At 42.0% G+C, this 15,028-nt stretch overlaps 1 protein-coding gene across 1 annotated transcript in view; it reads right to left on the bottom strand.

The window, feature by feature from the left end:
* The window catches only part of LOC310788377 (RNA-binding protein Musashi homolog 2-like), a gene marked incomplete at both ends in the record, with an annotated part of 592,153 nt that overhangs the window by 53,909 nt on the left and 523,216 nt on the right, over positions 1–15,028 (bottom strand). The window contains one exon of the mRNA XM_083649940.1: positions 9,514–9,633. Coding sequence (XP_083506066.1) covers positions 9,514–9,633 — 120 coding nt within the window. The remainder of the gene's footprint in view (positions 1–9,513; positions 9,634–15,028) is intronic.

Here is a 15,028-nt window from a genome sequence, read left to right as displayed (position 1 = left end):
CGGGTCTAAAACGGAAAGACGATTACAAAATTATGTCATGCAGAAGTGTCCTTATATGGACAAATAATAAGGTGAATAGAGAGCCGAAGTGACCACCTACGTCCTGCTTCAGCTACGAACCAGCCACGCAAAAAATATGAATCGTGGTGAATGGCGAGAAACAATACTTTTTTTGATACCACTTGAATTGTGCCATGATGTCCACATATTTTGCCATGAAGTCCACATGTACATTTTGTCAATTTAAAATATAACTTTGCATGTCAAGAAAGTCTCATTTTGTCGTAAAATTGAAATGTAACGTTTAGTTTTGTATGAAACCACTCAATCAACTACATATCTCATCTCGCACAATATACTGTACATCACACCAACACCAACATGGCCTGGCGGGAGAGATGTCACTTATGCGAATGGTTGTGTAGGCTTTCTGATTTATAACTTATAGTGCAACAGTTTTATGACAAACTGCGACTTCCTTGACTTGCAAAGTTATCTTTTAAATTGACAAACATTATGTGTACCTCATGGTACAATTCAAAAATTTTTGCGGCTAGTTCGCATAGAGGGGCCGAGAGGGGAGGGACTTTGGCTCTTTATAATTAACAAATTAATAACTGATAACAATGAAATTGGATAGAGCTAATTTCAACACTTTTAATTAATGCTGTTAATTAGTCAGCCACACATTTTGTAGGTTCGATCAAATCGGTTTCTTATTCACTGTCCAGTCAGCCAGTCTCGATTTTATCGATGTCATTATGATGACATCATAGAGTTTGAGTCGTAGTTGTGTTTTCTTGCTTTGGGACAGAGTTCATGTCCATGGATATTGATTGGACTGCCTCACACCGAGGTTACAGCATAAAGGTTTAATTGAGTAAAATTTTTCTTGAAACTGCTTCATTAAACACTCTCAAACAGACCCATGATGTCACTGTAAACCACTGAAGCCCTCTGTCTTTACCCCTCCCTCACCCCCTGTTCATACTCGTTCAGTAGTCTGCCATATATTCACACAGCTGTCACAATTAAACTGTACATAATGGGCGCCATTGCAACTCTTGCTTCCTGACTGTTGCTAACGCCAAATCGATGTGCCTGTTTATGAGTGACGTTCACTGCAATTGTTGGGCAAACTGTTTATTTTGAAGATGCAAAATCAAGCAGCTCAACGTGAAAGAAAAAGTGTCTGATTGGCTTCCAGTGCTCCCTCTGTTGATTTGAATTAAGTTAAAATGAGGTTAGGTGTTTGAGTGTGTGTGTGTGTGTGTGTGTGTGTGTGTGTGTGTGTGTGTGTGTGTGTGTGTGTGTGTGTGTGTGTGTGTGTGTGTGTGTGTGTGTGTGTGTGTGTGTGTGTGTGTGCGTGCGCGCATGTTTTCATGCTTGTAGGTGGCTTTGGGTTTACAGTATATGCTTCCAAGTGTGTGTCTCCAGGAGCATCAGTTACAGTGTTATGGATACATTTTCTATCGAGTTTCTAAATGTCACTGGGAGAGGGGGTTCAGTGTCATGATTACTGTAGACTACATGAAGCAGACAAAGTTACAATTAAAACAGATTTTATCCAACAAAGCTTTTATGGCATGCCTGATTAAGAAAGACACTCTTGCATAAAGCTGCCTGTACAGTAGGGAGAGCTGTTATTGGCAGCTATTGAATGATCTACAGTTGTAAAGATGGTGGAAGCGAGATCACTTAATGAAGCTGCCAGTTAATCAATGCTGTGTGAAAGACAGAGAGGAACATACATACCATGAGTCTCTCAGCAGATATCTTCTCTATGTAGACAATGTGTGTGTACTTTATCAGTGAGTGTCGTGCATATTAACAGAGATACAAGCCAATCTTTCCATTTTACATTTTAAGCATTTATGCTCTTACAAACCAACTTACGAGTGCAAATAAGCTTCAATTTGTACATCACCCACGTGGCAGGCAAGTTGCAACCAATATTATGGAGTGCAAAGTTCAGGGTCGTAGTGTCCTGACAATGCTCCTTTGACGCTAGAGGGATCATGTCACACTGATGTTGTAGAAAAGTAAATAAGAAAAAAAGCATTAGGTGCGCCTTTACTGAAAATCGCTTGATTACTACCAACTCTATTTGACACAACTGGAGTTACAACAAGGGTTCAACATTTCTGAGCAGATCTTGGTGACTTTGATGAACAACGTTCCGCCGATGGTTTTGTTAACACATTGAGTGCCACAGCGCTTCAGTAAAATTGTCTGGAGCCTGTGCCAGATTCACTTCCATTCAGTTGAAAACAGCTATAGAATTTTTTCTATTAGGGCTATATGGACAGGGCTGGACTCTAATGAAACATTGGAGACTCCTGCTTCTTTCAAAGAAGAAATTTGGTTTCTAGACAGTTCCATTATGAAATGACAGCCTCTGAAAGAAGAGCACTTTCAAGGGTTTTCTGCTGTCTTTTTTTACTTTTCAAGATAAAGTCACTTTTATGAATACTTTTTGCACTTTAATTTCGAGCACATTCACTGACTCTGGCTAATGTTTTCTGGTGTGGTGACATGGTGTGGTTCTGTGCGGCCTGCGTGCCCCAGCCCCCTCTTCCCCCCCTCCCCCCCTCTCCACCCCTGAGCTGCGGGCTCCTCCCCACACGCACACAGTCTGTTTTCGCAGCCTCCGTTTTTGCCCCGGGCGGATCCCAGCGCAACAAGGAAATGGCAAACGGGACTGCAGGAAAGGGTTTGGCCGTTCGGCTTCGGGTGCTGCCTTTCTGGCGGGTAGTCGTGTGGAGAGGCTATGTGCAGACGGATAGACAGAGGCGGAGGAGCTCAGTTGTGGGCGCGGATCGCAGCCAACTGTCGGCTGCAGACGGAGCAATCTGTGTGGCTCTGGCTGCAGCATGCATCGGGTGTCTCTTTGATCACGGCTTTCTCCGCTTTCTCCTGCACAAAGTAAAGGATCTGAGGTGGGTGGCGCAGCTCCCGTGTAGATGTTTAAGGTGGCGCCGTGTGATCCCTTGAAGGGATTCATGCTCACTGGCTGGGTACGACCTTAAACAGCAGAATTATGGAATAATATGAATTATGATTTTAGGACGTCCACAGACGTCCTTGGCACTTCTCGTTACTTTTTTTTAGGACGTCCACAGACGTCCTTGGCACTCAATGTGTTAAGAGCACACCTTGATATAACTCTGTACAACTGGACATTGTGAGAACAAAAGTGTTTACAGTAGATGGGGACCATATAGATTTGGTGCAACAAACCTCTAGTCTGAAAAACACTGGGAGAACTAATTTTATTGCACACAGAAATAAAGCGCAGACGACTGACGTCTGATGACTTGGCTGTTGTTTTGGGGTGAAGTAGACTATAATCTATCAGTGATCCTCAACCCGAGGCTGTAGAGCCACATGCGGCTCCTTTATGGGTAGTTGTGGCTCTTTTAACTCCTACTTAAAATACATAAATAAATTAAAATCTAAGAATAAATAATGGGAGGAAAGGGACTTTTTTGGATTGTGGCTCTTGCAAAGATTTTTTTTGCTCAATGTGGCTCTTGAGCGTCTAGATCAGTGATCCTCACTATTTTCTCCATGAGAGCCACACTAGCCGGTCAAAGTCAAGAGGAGAGCCACTTTTACCGCAAAACCACACAGTAAGCTTTTGATTTAGTTTTTAGTTTATTCAATGATAAAACCAATGATAAAAAATGTAGAACCAATGATAAAAATGTTAGAAACTATTATAAAAATCATAAAAACATTCAGACTGACTTTATAATTTTTTATACATATATATATATATACGTATATATATATATATATATATATATGATATAAAAAACATTCAGGCCAACTAAATAAAAAATGATAAAAGTGATGAAAACATTCACACCGACTTGATTAAAAAAATATATATGAAAACATTCTGAGGTCCAGTCTGTCTCTCTCTGGGATGCAGCTCCACACACCTCCAGCTCAGTAAACAGCCTGTGCTTTCCTGGTCTCCACACCCAGCTCAGTAGGCTAAATAGCTGCTTTGCTTATTGTTAAAACTCCGACGCTGGGAGGGGGGGTTAACGTGACTCGATTGTTGCAGCTTGCGCATTTCGTCGTTAATGAGGAAATGCCAGCTGCAACAATACGCCCTGTCATTCACACCTGTAGCACTCTTCTGCTCCCTCCCACTCACCCAATCCCTCCACGAGGCATTGGCTTGTTTGCAGTGTTGCCAGATAGGCTACCGGTATATGGTGAGTTTCAACCCCCATTTGGTGGTCCAAAGGGCCACAAACCTGGCAACCACGCAGTTTGACACCGCAGTGAGGGAATTGTTTTGACAGTGATTGTATTATTTATATCAGCCGCGAGCCGGCAATGAAAGAGTCTAGAGCCGCCATCGTCTCGCGAGCCGCGCAATGAGGAACTAGGGTCTAGATCATTGGTTCCCAAACAGTGGTCCGCGGGGTTCCACCTGGTGGTCCGCCAGGGCATTGCCTTTTTTTTTTTTTTTTTTTAACAGACAACAGTTTTTACATAATACACAATAACCCTGTGGAGTGGGCTTGGGCCGATTTTTGGAAATATCACGATATTTTGGAAATTTGCTAAATATTCCTTGCTGTAGCTTCAGATGTTCTTTGTCATCAAGTTGTGTTTCTTGGAATAGTGCAATATCTATATTTTCCTTTGTCAAGAAGGCAAGTATTTTCCTACGTTTTATACACCTCGTATATTCCAAGAACAGAGTCTAAGCTTATTTGTTGCCATTAACCTGAAACTGTTAGTGCAGACCTATGACTAAACATCCAGGCACCTCCCTTAAAAATAAAACAGAAAAATGCAATGACAGATAAGAAAAACAAAAACAAAAAAATACATGTATAAAAATAATAATAATGAACGGAGGAGTATTCTTACCAAACATGTAGGAGACCTCAGCTTCCCTCCAACCCACGGCAACAGCCGATAGGTCATCCAAACTCTAAATTCACACCTTACCATAGAATTAACACAAGTGCCACTTTGCAAACGACGACGCAACGTTTTCCACAAGGCGAAAAAGTAAACTAGGGTGGATCACATACTCAGACAGTCCAATATTCAGAACAACACACATACACACCAAAAAAAGAGCTTCCCAACATTGTAATTTGTGATCTCCCAGAAAGATTAACCAAGTAAGTCCACAAACGCAGCGGCTGCAGGCTGCAGTGTATCAAATCTCTTCTCCGCTCCATTGACCGACATCTTAAGCGTCGCGGGGTACAGCAGCGCATAGTCAATGTTCAATCTTCTCAGCCGGCCTTTGACATCATCAAACGCCTTATGTTTCTTGACCACTGCCACTGAATAGTCATTGAAGAAAGAGATCTTTGGTCCAGTGCGTACAGTCGGTTCCATTTCTGTACTGAGACGGGGAGCTGTGTTCATAATGCGTTGTTTGTCAGTGAAGTTGTGGAACTTCAGAATGATGGGTCTGGGGCGTTGGTTGGGTCCGGGCTTCAGTGCCAGAGAGCAGTGAGCGTGATCCAGCTTGATCCTCCCCGCCTTGGTTGTCATTTTGAGATTAGTCAGGTATCCATTTCTCCACAAACTTCACAGGATCAGTTCCTTCAGTCCCTTCAGGCAAACCAACCAAACGCACATTACTTCTGTGCCCAAGGTTTTCCAAATCATCGATATGATCCAGCATTCCGGTCACTTTCTCCAAGTTTGCCACTTTAGACTGCAACGAACCAGTTGTGGTCTCCACAGTGGTGATACTCCCTTCTGCCTCACCATCTTGTTCTCCCAGCGCCTGTATTTTGGTTGTTTGCTCTCGTATGGCCACAAGTACTGTGTCGACTTTATCATCAATAACCTTCGTGATATTATGGGTTCTCCTGTCCATCGCCTGGAGAAAGTTTGGGTCGGTGCTGGTGTAATCAGTGCTGGTACTACTGCTAATGCTAGCGCTAACTTCTCCAGCTTCACTCATTGTGAAGCTCCTCCTCGCCATTAGCACCGTCACTCTCCTCCTGTTGTTGTCCGAGGGCCGCCGCCGCCTTGCTCCCCTTCTTCTTTGTTTTGGCCATGTCAACGGCTATTTTGGTGAAATAATTCTCAAGAGTCATTGTAGTGTTACACCCACTGTAAGATGTGGGATTTTACTCCCACTGTAAGATGTGGGATTTTACTCCCACTGTAAGATGTGGGATTTTACTCCCACTGTAAGATGTGGGATTTTACTCCCACTGTAAGATGTGGGATTTTCATTATAGTGTTTCTCCCACTGTAAAGGTAGTATTATGCTCACCCTGCCGTGAAGGGCGCGGGGGTGGAGCGAGGGCCAGTCAAATGACTAAATTTGTTGGGCGTGGTTATTCGCTACCTCCGTCGGGCGCTCACCGTGTGCCTGATTTTTTTTCTCACAGCGCGAGCAATGCACGGCTTCTCTCCAAACATGGCCGCTTTCAAGCCACTGAGCCCTGAACACTGAGCTGTGTTTTTTCTTGACCCATGTGGTAGGCTATAAACTTTGATTTGCAACTGTTCGTTTTTAGTCATTTCACCAAGTAAATGTGTTGTGTTGAGAGCATTATTGAGAGAGATTAAAAGCAGCACAGAGTAGGCTATCAGGGCTGAGAAGTAAAACGGCTTTCAGTAAAAACAAGTTTGGTGATTCCTTCATGTGCTGATGTGCGGTCGTTTGAGAGTGAATGCGCACATAATAGCGTTTCATTGCGACTTTTCACGGGCTGTTCTCACTATTACCATTGTACAATACATGCTGATCACTTTCTGAGTATAATAGCATCTGCCCCAGCGCGAGGTCTGCACAGTGACTCCCGGAGACTCGCGGAGCTCCACCCCCACGGAGCTTGCTCGAGTATAAGAGCATCTTAAGATGTGGGATTTTACTCCCACTGTGGATTTTCATTATAGTGTTACTCCCACTGTAAGATGTGGGATTTTCACCAAGCGAATGCGTGAAATAACTGGATAATGAGCAAATATCACTCGGCTGGAGCTCAGTGAGGCACAGTGCTCTCTCTACGATGCCATCTTGTCCCCCCATTTAGCCTTTCTGATGCTATTACATGGTTAAATCAGCACATTTTATTTCATGGGGGAAAAATGTTGGTTTCCGCAGTGGAATTGATCCCTGAGAAATTTGGTTGGGTACATACAGTCGTGGTACTTGGTCTAAAAAGTTTGGGAACCCCTGATCTGGATAGACTGAATAACTGGGCTTGCTAATCACATAAAACAAGAAAGAGATAAATAAAATTTGTTATCTGGAAAAGAAAACATTTATTCATAACAATAAAATTGGTGGTCAAATGTTTAAAATGGAAAATTCTGAGCTCATATTCCACAAATGATCAACTTAGTTTGATTTAGGTGGGGCTTTCTATTTTGTATTTTCAATTGATTTTGTGTAATCTTACTATTTTCTGAAATGCTCCCTGAATTGCAGCAAATAAGTTTTACCTTCTTATATTATTGTATTATTTATGATCTAGGAGATATTTTTGTATGCCAAACCTTTTCATGTCAAGGACCTTCAAGTGCAGATGCTTTAGACCAGTGGTTCTCAAACATTTTTGCCTTCAGTATCCCTTTCCCTGATTTCTGAATGCAAGTAGCCCCATTTACTACATTTTGCTTCAAAAACGGCAAGAGAAAACTATACTGTAGCTGCAGCATATGATGCAATGAATGAATGATAACCCACCTTTTTGAAGAATAGAACATTACAAAATATGAAATTGAGTGAAAGAGTTACATTAGTGCCTCCTGAGCAGATTTTTTTGTTTTTTTTGTTTCATGATTTATTCTGTAATTTTTCCATTTTCCCCTTTCCCTCAAGTACCCCCTGTACACGTACCCCAGTTTGGGAATCACTGCTTTAGACCACAAACCCCAATTTGATAAAGGTTTTTCTCCAGGAGCTCCCATCTGAGAACATTGATATTGTCTATACTCTAGTTAGATAACATAAGAGAGTAAAACCTCTGACCAGACCAGAATAGTCCTATCTCTCATTTGGCTGCATACTAATAAATGAGTGAAATCCAACTCCTAATTCAAATTCAACTATCTCAAGTACCCCTGGAAGTCTTGGGACCATAGTTTGGAAACCAGTGGTGTGACTGGCAATCACTGGCACTTCAACCAATCGTACGTATCAGAATGTCATTAACATATCCTCCTATTATATTATTAGTAGGACGCTCAGTTTGTTTAGATTTTTTGTGGGGGGAGGGGGGGGGGGGTAGCTCGTTCTCACAGTCACATTAAGCCCTGGGTTGAACGTGTTTATATCCCTTTTTAAAATCTAGATCTGAGGTGTCGAGTAGTAGTTGCTAAAGCTTTATGGGTAAAGTTAAAGGGCTATGAAATGCCAATGAAGCTAACGTAGGAACTGAAGTAACAATTGCATATACAGTAGGGATGGGGCAGTACCTCACAATATGATAGGATACGTCATATTGTATATACAGTAGGGATGGGACAGTACCTCACGATATGATAGGAAACGCGATATTGTATATACAGTAGGGATGGGACAGTACCTCACGATATGATAGGAAACGCGATATTGTATATACAGTACAGATGGGACAGTACCTCACGATATGATAGGATACGTCATATTGTATATACAGTAGGGATGGGACAGTACCTCACGATATGATAGGAAACGCGATATTGTATATACAGTACAGATGGGACAGTACCTCACGATATGATAGGATACGTCATATTGTATATACAGTACAGATGGGACAGTACCTCATGATATGATAGGATACGTCATATTGTATATACAGTACAGATGGGACAGTACCTCACGATATGATAGGATACGTCATATTGTATATACAGTACAGATGGGACAGTACCTCACGATATGATAGGATACGTCATATTGTATATACAGTAGGGATGGGACAGTACCTCACGATATGATACGTCATATTGTATATACAGTAGGGATGGGACAGTACCTCACGATGATAGGATATGCGATATTGTATGTGCTTCACGATTCAATACAACCACCATAATGTAAGAAATAAAAGCTATGTGCAGAATTACGTTTCTGAGCACACAAATCTTTCTAGCAATGGTACTGGCTTGCTACAATTTAAAAATGTCATTACAAAGTGCAAATAATATAATTTGGATGAGAGCTCGTGAAATTGTGATGGTCAAACTGTTTCATGTGTGATTCCCCTACAGCACAATAAAATGTAGCTAATCGCGACAAAATTTTCTGCCCCACGATATGTATTGTCATATTGTCCCATCCCTAATATACAGTATATACTTCAAAACAATCTTTAGAATTCCAATGTATGTGTATCTTGGGTTAAATCTCTCCACCGTGTATGTGTGTGTACTATGCTGTCCATCTACACTACACTGTGTGGGCAGTGGCATGTGTGTGCACTGGGGCGTGAGGGACTATGTCTATGGGGAGAAGCAGAGCAGGACAAGTTGGAGAGAGAGCAGCACAGCCACACAGAACATGGACAGAGCGTTTACCTGGCCCTGCGCTCTGTGGGTACGCCAAGTAGCCGCCTCTTCCACGGGCCCCCCTACCTGAGCCACGCGCCGCCGCTACCGCTGCCGCCGCCACCGGTCCATACGCCGTCGCTGGGAAGCCTGCCGGCACACACACACACGCACATGAGTAGAGTACATGGCAGAGCTGCAGGAGAATGTAGATACCAGTGCTCCGCTACAGTGCAAAAACTAGTGACCAGGGAAACGGGGGCTGACGTCAGAGCAGCTTGTTCGGTTCTCACTCCCAACTCGTCAAATATTGTCGTTCAGTCAGGACCCCTTAAGGTCACTTTTTAACGCATGGGGTACCCCTTTTTCGTAATGTTTTTGATGCACAATGAAAGAAAATGTTCGCCAGTAAAAGGGCTGTGAAAGAATATTCTATATTCGAATATATATTCGAATATAAAAATTAAAAGAAGAAAAAAGAAACAATGTTTATGTTGAAAAAAAATAAAAATTATGTTCAAATAAATATACCAAGTAGTTATATAAGCTCTGTGGTTGTATTGGTTTGCCTTGCCACGAACGCAAAAAATAATATATATATAGTATTTAGAATAATTCGAACGAATATGTTTTGTTTAGAGGGAATATTCGAATATGATTTTGGGGCAATTTTGACAGCCCTAGCCAGTAAGGACATTAGGGTCGGGGTGGTGGAAGCCGGAGACAGGGGTTCAATTCAATGCGTAAGTCACTTTTTACGTTTTTGTAATTGCCTAATCCAAACCAAGTTGTTTTAGGTGCCTAAACATAACGTAACACAAGTTGTTTTAGGTGCCTAAACATAACGTAACACAAGTTGTTTTAGGTGCCTAAACATAACGTAACACAAGTTGGTATAGGTGCCTAAACATAACGTAACACAAGTTGTTTTAGGTGCCTAAACATAATGTAAAACACGTTGTTTTAGGTGCCTAAACATAACGTAACACAAGTTGTTTTAGGTGCCTAAACATAATGTAAAACACGTTGTTTTAGGTGCCTAAACATAATGTAACACAAGTTGTTTTAGGTGCCTAAACATAACGTAACACAAGTTGTTGGCTACGGTCTTGTGAGGTAAAAAAATAACGGGAAAAAGGTTTATTTCCAACTCTGCACATATGGATGTATAATTTTCACATTGATAAAGCACAATGGCAACTCCTATGGCAACTAACACCCAATGGTTATCAGTATCACACTGAGAAGGTAAAATGCCGCAACGCATTGGTACCGGGCCGCGAGCCCGGTCCATTTAAAAATAAATAAACATAGGCTATAATATTATAGGCTGTGTGTGGTAGTTGAAACATAGTTTCAAGTTGACGTTTATTTATGTTTGTAGTTGAAACAAAAACACAAATACTGTAGGCTAGGCTAGGCTACATACAGTACAACACAAAAGGCTGTTATTTACCCTTTGTCGCCACCTGGTGAGTAAATATATACGTATGTAACTAAAACCATTAAAATTGACAACCGGTCCGCAACTTTTTTTTCCATGTATCTACCGGTCCTTGGCACAAAAAAGGTTGGGAACCCCTGGTCTAAGGCATACAAAATAACCCTTCAGCCGGAGGCAGAACTCAGCATCTTTGGCTGCTCGGAGTCCTCTCTGAACTCTCTGAATATGCATTTTCCCCCTCTTTCTTTCTTTCTTTCTTTCTTTCTTTCTTTCTTTCTTTCTTTCTTTCTTTCTTTCTTTTTTCTTTTCCTTTTTTCCCACTGTCTGAACCTGTTTTCTTCTTCTTTTGTTTTCTTTGTGTGTCATTCTGAAAAATGTTAAAATGTAAAATAAAATATAAAAAAAAGGTAAGCTGGTTATCAGTATCACACTCAGAAGGTAAGATGGTTATCAGTATCACACTCAGAAGGTAAGATGGTTATCAGTATCACACTCAGAAGGTAAGATGGTTATCAGTATCACACTGAGAAGGTAAGTTTATCAGTATCACACTCAGAAGGTAAGATGGTTATCAGTATCACACTGAGAAGGTAAGATGGTTATCAGTATCACACTGAGAAGGTAAGATGTTTATCAGTATCACACTGAGAAGGTAAGTTTATCAGTATCACACTCAGAAGGTAAGATGGTTATCAGTATCACACTCAGAAGGTAAGATTATCAGTATCACACTCAGAAGGTAAGTTTATCAGTATCACACTCAGAAGGTAAGATTATCAGTATCACACTCAGAAGGTAAGATGTTTATCAGTATCACACTCAGAAGGTAAGATGGTTATCAGTATCACACTCAAAAGGTAAGATGGTTATCAGTATCACACTCAGAAGGTAGGGCTGTTCGATTTTGCCTAAAAATAAAATTGACGATTTTTTCTCTCAAAACTCGATTTTCGATTTTTTTTTATACTATTATACTTCTCTAAACATTTGTTGCCCTGCAGAGCTCTTTTTTTCTCTTTTTTCACAAGTGACAATTTACGCTTTTAGTCTGAAGGCAGAACAACCCAACTTCCTGTTTTAGCCTAACTTGCTATGCCTAACTTCCTGGCTGTTGCTTGCCAACCTGCTGTCACTTGACACTGGTGGATTTGATCGAGCACTCGGTGCTCTGTTGGAGGGATACTCTTGGTTCGATTACTCTTGCATGTAGCGTGTGCCTCCGTGACATAATTATACAATTATATTAGCAGTGTCTAAGCGACCACCCGTGCTTGGAGTTATATCTGTAGTAGAATAACACAGAGTCACAACAGGTATGCAGGAAGGAAGGAAGGAAGGAGGAAAAATTAGGAAATTCAGAAAGACAGGGTGAGTACTGGTAACGTTACTAGCCTTTACAGAAGGGGACGAGTAAGCAGCATGCATACAAGAGAGAGAGCTGCCCCGCCGTAATGTAATTACCCTAGTTAAAGTGTAAATCGATTTGACGATTTTAATTTTTTTAACATCGTCCTAATCAATTAATTCGATTACGATTCAAAATTGATTTATCGAGCAGCCCTATCAGAAGGTAAGATGAAACAATCATACAGTAAAAGTATGATTGTTATTATTATTGTTTTATTCATCAACTGTGTTGTGCTTCCAAAAGAATATAATGGCCAAAGACTTACAAGGCTCACGGTGTATGGGCACTGCAGCCTATGCCATGAGGTATGCAACCACAAACATCGCTGCCTTCAAACAAAAGAATGCAAGCTTAGCTGACTTGTATCGTACTGGAAATACCTGAGGTTACAGTATTCACCTTAATAAGGTGAAACAACAAAATCCTGTGACAGTGCAGTATTATACAGTATTGTGGCCAACACTGCTGAGGGGAATTAAGGTGTGTGCAGACCTCTAAGAGCCAGACTCAGACTAGGTTTAAAACAGACGGCATTTTGAACAGGAAGTCATAACACAACTGGGTCATGTGGGTGGGGCTACATAAGGTTAATAGGGGTGGAACTTATTTGAATAGAGAAAGAATAAAAAAAACGGTGCACAACAGTGTGTAGGGTGTAAAGATGACAGATCAATTAAAAAAAGGCTTTTCGGTAGGCTATATACTGTGAACAGAAAGACCTATACACCATTATTTTTTGCAAATCAATCAGCTGTAGTTAGGATTTGCACTAAATGATGGTGTAAATATAATATAGGTATTTTTGGAACTCTGAAGAACTGGTCCCCACTGACTTCAGTTGTTTTGGAGAAGGAGGTATGTCTGTATGGAGTTGTGCTGGCAACCTCCCTGTGTGTTATATGGACTAACTTCATCCATGTTTCAACTGGCATGAGGGTGAGCAGATGATGACAGAACTTTCATTTTTGGGTGAACTATTCCTTTAAGGGTCCAACGTTGGAATTATTTCAACAAATGTCAGCAGGATAATCAGTCTGTAATTAAGCCAATGGAGTGTCTGTGAGCTGTAATTACATTGTTGGTCTTAATGACCGCAGTAAGGAGAGGTGTCTGACAGAGGCTAGTCCATGCCCAGGGCCTGGGCTCTGCTCTCAAACACAGGGATGGCACGTCATTAGTGGTGCTGATGAGATTCCTCACTCTGGCCTCAACACCCTCACTGCCTAATCAAGCCCCTGAAATTATCTCCACAGGAAGTGCTTTGCTCACCAGCAAAAAAAAACATCTCTAAATTCTCTCAATAAGAGAATAAGTGGAATGTATGTATTTGTGTGTGTGTGTGTGTGTGTGTGTGTGTGTGTGTGTGTGTGTGTGTGTGTGTGTGTGTGTGTGTGTGTGTGTGTGTGTGTGTTTTCTGTTTCGCCGATGTCGTGGAGACTGTGTTTTAGACGTTAGAAAATGGCACAGGACACCGCAGAGGTAAATTTTTTGAACGCGATGGAGGTGAGAGGACCACCAACGGGGTGACCTATTTTCTGAGACAGCCTTAGACTGCTATTCAATGAAGAAGAGGGGCTGGCACAAAAGGCTGCTGAGACAGAGGGAGGGAGAGAGGGCGGGGAGAGGGCAGGGTCAGATGAGCTGCAGCCAAAGAGAAAAACACACCGCTTTCCATCAGCCACCTGAGAAGGAGGTAATTCCCAACTCTGCAGACACAATGTGAGCATGGATGTGTGTGTGTGTGTGTGTGTGTGTGTGTGTGTGTGTGTGTGTGTGTGTGTGTGTGTGTGTGTGTGTGTGTGTGTTGGGTGTGAGGTGCCGTCATGCTGGGACTGTGAAGCAGGTGGAGAAGGGAACAGAATGCCACTTCCCCCAATGATCAAACAGCTCAGGAGAGAATCAAAGGGCTGAGGTGACGGGAGGATAGGAATCCAAACGTACGACAAGAAGACGACTAAAATCAGCCCCATTTAGGCTCCTGTGCAGTCACAGGTCTTCTCAAACTGATCCCAACAGCTCATCTGATGTTCTCTGTGCAGTCACAGGTCTTCTCAAACTGATCCCAACAGCTCATCTGATGTTCTCTGTGCAGTCACAGGTCTTCTCAAACTGATCCCAACAGCTCATCTGATGTTCTCTGTGCAGTCACAGGTCTTCTCAAACTGATCCCAACAGCTCATCTGATGTTCTCTGTGCAGTCACAGGTCTTCTCAAACTGATTAAACAGCTCATCTGATGTTCTCTGTGCAGTCACAGGTCTTCTCAAACTGATCCCAACAGCTCATCTGATGTTCTCTGTGCAGTCACAGGTCTTCTCAAACTGATCCCAACAGCTCATCTGATGTTCTCTGTGCAGTCACAGGCCTTCTCAAACTGATTCAAAAAGCTCACCTGATGTTCTCTGTGCAGTCACAGGCCTTCTCAAACTGATTTTAAACAGCTCATCTGATGTTCTCTGTGCAGTCACAGGCCTTCTCAAACTGATTAAACAGCTCATCTGATGTTCTCTGTGCAGTCACAGGCCTTCTCAAACTGATTCAAAAAGCTCACCTGATGTTCTCTGTGCAGTCACAGGCCTTCTCAAACTGATTTTAAACAGCTCATCTGATGTTCTCTGTGCAGTCACAGGCCTTCTCAAACTGATTAAACAGCTCATCTGATGTTCTCTGTGCACTCACAGGCCTTCTCAAACT

This window comes from Poromitra crassiceps (genome assembly GCF_964638095.1).
Source record: "Poromitra crassiceps genome assembly, chromosome: 1".
In the NCBI taxonomy this organism is placed as follows: Eukaryota; Metazoa; Chordata; class Actinopteri; order Beryciformes; family Melamphaidae; genus Poromitra; species Poromitra crassiceps.
The sequence above is the reverse complement of the archived record's forward strand: the minus strand, read 5'-3'. Positions and strand labels throughout refer to the sequence as shown.